The 4,428-nt window shown below is 37.7% G+C and overlaps 1 protein-coding gene across 6 annotated transcripts; it reads left to right on the top strand.

The window, feature by feature from the left end:
- The first annotated feature begins 497 nt into the window (after nucleotides 1-497).
- On the top strand, nucleotides 498-4,159 carry LOC113286843 (F-box protein At1g30790-like). 6 transcript variants are annotated; one of them, XM_026535494.1, is made up of 5 exons: nucleotides 498-2,376; nucleotides 2,647-2,709; nucleotides 2,838-3,047; nucleotides 3,159-3,317; nucleotides 3,418-4,159. In XM_026535494.1, the coding sequence occupies exon 1, from the start codon at nucleotides 585-587 to the stop codon at nucleotides 2,037-2,039; it is 1,455 nt and encodes a 484-aa protein (XP_026391279.1). In that variant the 5' UTR covers nucleotides 498-584; the 3' UTR covers nucleotides 2,040-2,376; nucleotides 2,647-2,709; nucleotides 2,838-3,047; nucleotides 3,159-3,317; nucleotides 3,418-4,159. The 6 variants fall into 6 exon arrangements, with proteins under 6 accessions (XP_026391279.1, XP_026391287.1, XP_026391262.1 ...); XM_026535502.1 differs by lacking the exon at nucleotides 2,647-2,709; XM_026535477.1 differs by having other exon boundaries at nucleotides 2,647-3,047.
- Nucleotides 4,160-4,428: the final 269 nt, after the last annotated feature.

Raw genomic sequence — 4,428 nt, 5'->3', positions numbered from 1 at the left:
TTCTAAGATGTAATTTCTATTTTTTTTATTAAAAAAATATTTAAAAATGAAGGGGTAATTTGCGTTACCTCCCCTGGAGAAGATCATAATTTGAGTTACCTCCCCTACAGAACAAATATTAGTAAAACCTCCTCTCGTCACTTTTTCCATCCAAACCTGGTTAGCTGAGTCAGCTGCTTCGTACAGCTGGATGCTCTTAGGGGAGATAACTCAAATTATGATCTTCTCCAGGGGAGGTAACTCAAATTACGATCTTCTCAGCTAACCGGGTTTGGATGAAAAAAGTGACGAGAGGAGGTTTTACTAATATTTGTTCTGTATGGAAGGTAACTCAAATTATGATCTTCTCCAGAAGAGGTAACGCAAATCATAAATGTCCAAAAAAAAAAAACCGAGGGTACTTTTGGAACAATATTAATAAAGTAGGGGCAATTAGGAAATAAATGGAAATTATAAATATATCTTTATTCCTTGTTTTTGAACCGCTGGATAATTTATTTAGCAACTGAAAAACCTGTGTGTCTTCCCGAGTTTGTCAAAACTTGTGTTTATCTCAAAACAATCTCAATTTTTTTTTTAAAAGTATGTCTTTTGCAGTGGAATCCAAGATAGATGAGGATGAGGATTATGATTATTACAAGCAGATGAAGATGAAGCAGAGGACAGAAGAAGGAGGAGAATTAATACAAATTGATGGTGATAATTTCCAGATATCTCTTCCAATTGAATTGATTTTAGAGTTTCTCTCAAGACTTCCTATCAAATCTCTGATGAGATTGAGCTGCACCAGTAAGTATTTACACAACACCATTGATGAAAATCCAGATTTCGCCAGATCTCACTTAATAAATTATTGCCAAAAATATCCTTTTCTGGTACTATATGTTAATTGTGTTACGAAGGAGAATCCACCAAAGCTTTACAGAAACTTATTTTATGCTAAGGATGTTCATTACGATCGTAATGATAATGAAGACGTTAATGTTCGTTTAACAATTCCATACAGAGGTAAAGGGGATTATTTCGGATATTGCAATGGTCTAACTTGTTTTACAAAGCAGTATAACAAAACCGCTTTTCTAATTGATGTTTGGAACTTCACAACAAATGAATTATTACGCATCATCCCTCCAGTTATCGTCGGGAAAGAAGATCCTAATCCAACTAGAGGGTTCGGGTACACCCTGGTGTCTCGTGGATTTGGGTTCGATTCCATTAACAATGAGTATAAATTGGTACTCATTTCAATCGTTCTCAAAACTGGGTGTCGCCAGGGTTTTGTGTACACATCTGGAATCAAATCCTCTTGGGAAGAAATGAATCTCCCGGAACAGAAAGCCACGTCAGTTCAAGGCTTATTCACTCCCTATGGAGGTGGAGGAGCTTTGTTTTGGAAGACTTCGGATCCTCGGACAATTCTCCAGTTCGACCTTCACCAAGACAAGTTTCAATACATCCGAATCCCACTTGAAAGAAATGAATACCCCACTAGTAAGGACCACATTCGGTTGTTCGAGTTTAAAGGATTTTTAGGTGTTGCCATTCTACTTTGGGGAAGTAACACAACAACTACTTTGGAGAAGGTTCACTTGAAAATATACAAAGACAACCAAGTATGGGTCAAGGAGACGATTGATATTTCGCTGTGCTCAGTTCCTTATAGGGCAAATTTTCGCTTTATGAGCTTCTCCGACCAGGTTTTACTGCACTGGATGGATCCCCATTGTTTTCATTTCTTCAATGTGCACAGTAAATGTCTTAAGGTGGTTTGGAAACTGGCTTTACGCATCTCGGAGAAGAGATTACCCCAACGTGCGAGAGCCGAAGACTATTGGCTAAATTGTGAGGTCCAAAACATCTCTTCTTTGAGAACCTTGTTGCCGGAAAGGGCTCAAAAATCAGATTTTGCATCTGTATGCCCGATGATGGTGAAAGGCATTGAGGATATATTACTTGTGCACGAGCCAAAAACGATTGGAGTATTGGCCTCATTTCGCCCATCAAAAATCAACCAACAGTATTTCTTTAACGAGAATTAGGTTTTTCGTCTTATGGTTTGTGCTTATTAAAATTTGATTATCAATGACAAAGCTTTATTTATCTACCAGACATATTGAATTTCTGTACATAGAAATATTAGAAGGTGGTCAGAAAATCTTAATCACAGGAAGTGTATTTCATTGATTCACCATTCTTCTAACATTTGGATTTATCATTCAACTTTATATTTAGGCGCCACATATCTTTGATTTTAAGGCTCTGTTGGTTCTGTTAGCGTTCTGTACTTCATCATCGATTTGATAGATTGGTAGACCTGCAATATTGTTTGCTGCAGTACCTCGTTTCTGTTCTTCAGGTGTCCAACACACTCTACAGGTAAATCAGTTTGAAAAATTCAGGTTACCGCAGAGAACTTTTGTTCCCACTTTACTTAAATTTTGGTAACTTTGGTTACCACTTTACTTAAATTTGGAATAAGTAAAGTGGTCCGGTAAATCAAACATTCATCTAATAATGGTAACCTAAATTTATAGACTTAATCACTCTCTGTCAATGTAGAAATCATCTATACTTATTCTAAATTTAAGTCTGCTTCTTGATTTCTTATTTGATTCTATAAACCAAAGTGTAGTGGTTGTTAACCAGGGATACTGGAAAGGAAATTCTGTGGTTTCTAGCAAGCACTTATCATGGTTTGTTAATGCATCGGTATAACAACGAAGGATTATATGGTGGTTAATGTTCAATATTAATTCATTCCCGCGGCTTTCTGCTGGCAGGATGGAAAGCTGTACTCGTGTTTGCTTAATTGTTTCTTCCTTTTCTGCCTATTGCAGTTATGTTGTTGATGCTGTTGATCACAGATAATGTAGCCATCTCAATAAGTGAACGTCATGACCTGTTGAGCAAACCTTCACTGTTATCACTGAGTAGTATCCATTTGTTGGTTCCAGGCAAAAAGACTGACATAGTGGAAGCTGTATCCTAACAGTCTATAACTGATTAAATGTATGTGATGAAGACATTGTTTCTCCCTGTTAATAATTGTAAGTCTTGTGCCTATGAAGGGATGTGAAAGTTCGGGTCATGCTTGTTTGAAAGTTTGTTAACACTGAAGTCACCAGATTGATAATGCTATTCTTATACTGCTTGTGCAGGGGACTGAAGTCATTGGCTTGTAAAGCATTCAGAGTCGAAAAACTAAAGAACCTAAAGATCCTTTTCGAGTGTAATTCTAGTCATTTTCCCCTTCTATGCCGAGGTTTCTAGATTGCCTTTGGGTGGTGATCGATCTGAGAGTTGCTTTTAGTAATCAGGTTTGTGATTGTTTAATTCAATTGTGTGGGTATTTCCCTCTTTACTCCACTTCTGACCTCAGTAAATAATCCATTGAACCTTTGATTGATTCCTACAAAGATGTTGTCTGGAAGGAATGAATTCCCCACCAGAATAATTCTCCAGTTCGACCTTCATCAAGACAAGTGTCAATACATCCGAATCCCACTTGCAAGTAATGAATTCCCCACCAGCAAGGACCATATTGGGCTGTTCGAGTTAGCAGGATTTTAGGTGTTGTGATTCTTCTTTGGAAAAGTAATACAACTACTACTACTTTGGAGAAGGTTCACTTGAAATTTTACAAAGACAACCAAGTTTGGCTCAAGAAGACAATTGATATTTTGACATGCTCAATTCCTTACACTGCCAATTTTCGCTTTATCAGCTTCTCCGATCAGATTTACTGCACTGGATGGATCCCAATTGTATTCAGTTCTTCAATCTGCAGAGTAAATGTCTCAAAGTGGTTCAGAAACTTGCTTCAGGCATCTGGGAGAACAGATTGCTCCAACTTGCTAAAGACGAAGACTATCGGCTGAATCGTGAGGTCCAAAACATCTCTTCTCCGAGGACCTTGTTGCCGGAACGAGCTCAAAAATCTGATTTGGAATCTGTGCGTTCGATGATGATGAAATGCGTTGAGGATGTGTTTCTTGTGCAAGAATCGAAAACACTCGGATTATTGGCGTCATTTTTTCCAGCAAAAAACAACCAACAGTACTTTGTGTTAGTGCTTTGTGTTATTTGATGATAATTAGTGTTTTCGTTTAGTGCTTTGTGTTATTTGATTTTGATTATCAATGACTTTGTTTTATGACCACTGGACGACGACGTATTCCGTTTCTGTAGTTAGAAATTTAAGAAGGTGGTCCGAAAATGTTAATCACAAGAGGCGTGTTTAAGTGATCCACCGTATATTTAGGCGCCACATTTCTTTTGTTTGAGGCTCTATAGCGGAGCCAGGATTTAGAAAATGGGTGGGCAACTTATCGATTAACACATATTTTAGGGGTGCAAATGAGTAAAAATATCTAAAATTTGACTTAAGAGATCATAATTGGGCTTGAGGGCCATTTGGGCTGGGTGGGC

This window comes from Papaver somniferum, chromosome 1, assembly GCF_003573695.1.
Source record: "Papaver somniferum cultivar HN1 chromosome 1, ASM357369v1, whole genome shotgun sequence".
In the NCBI taxonomy this organism is placed as follows: Eukaryota; Viridiplantae; Streptophyta; class Magnoliopsida; order Ranunculales; family Papaveraceae; genus Papaver; species Papaver somniferum.
Note: the sequence above shows the minus strand (reverse complement) of the source record. Positions and strands in the feature narration are given on the sequence as shown.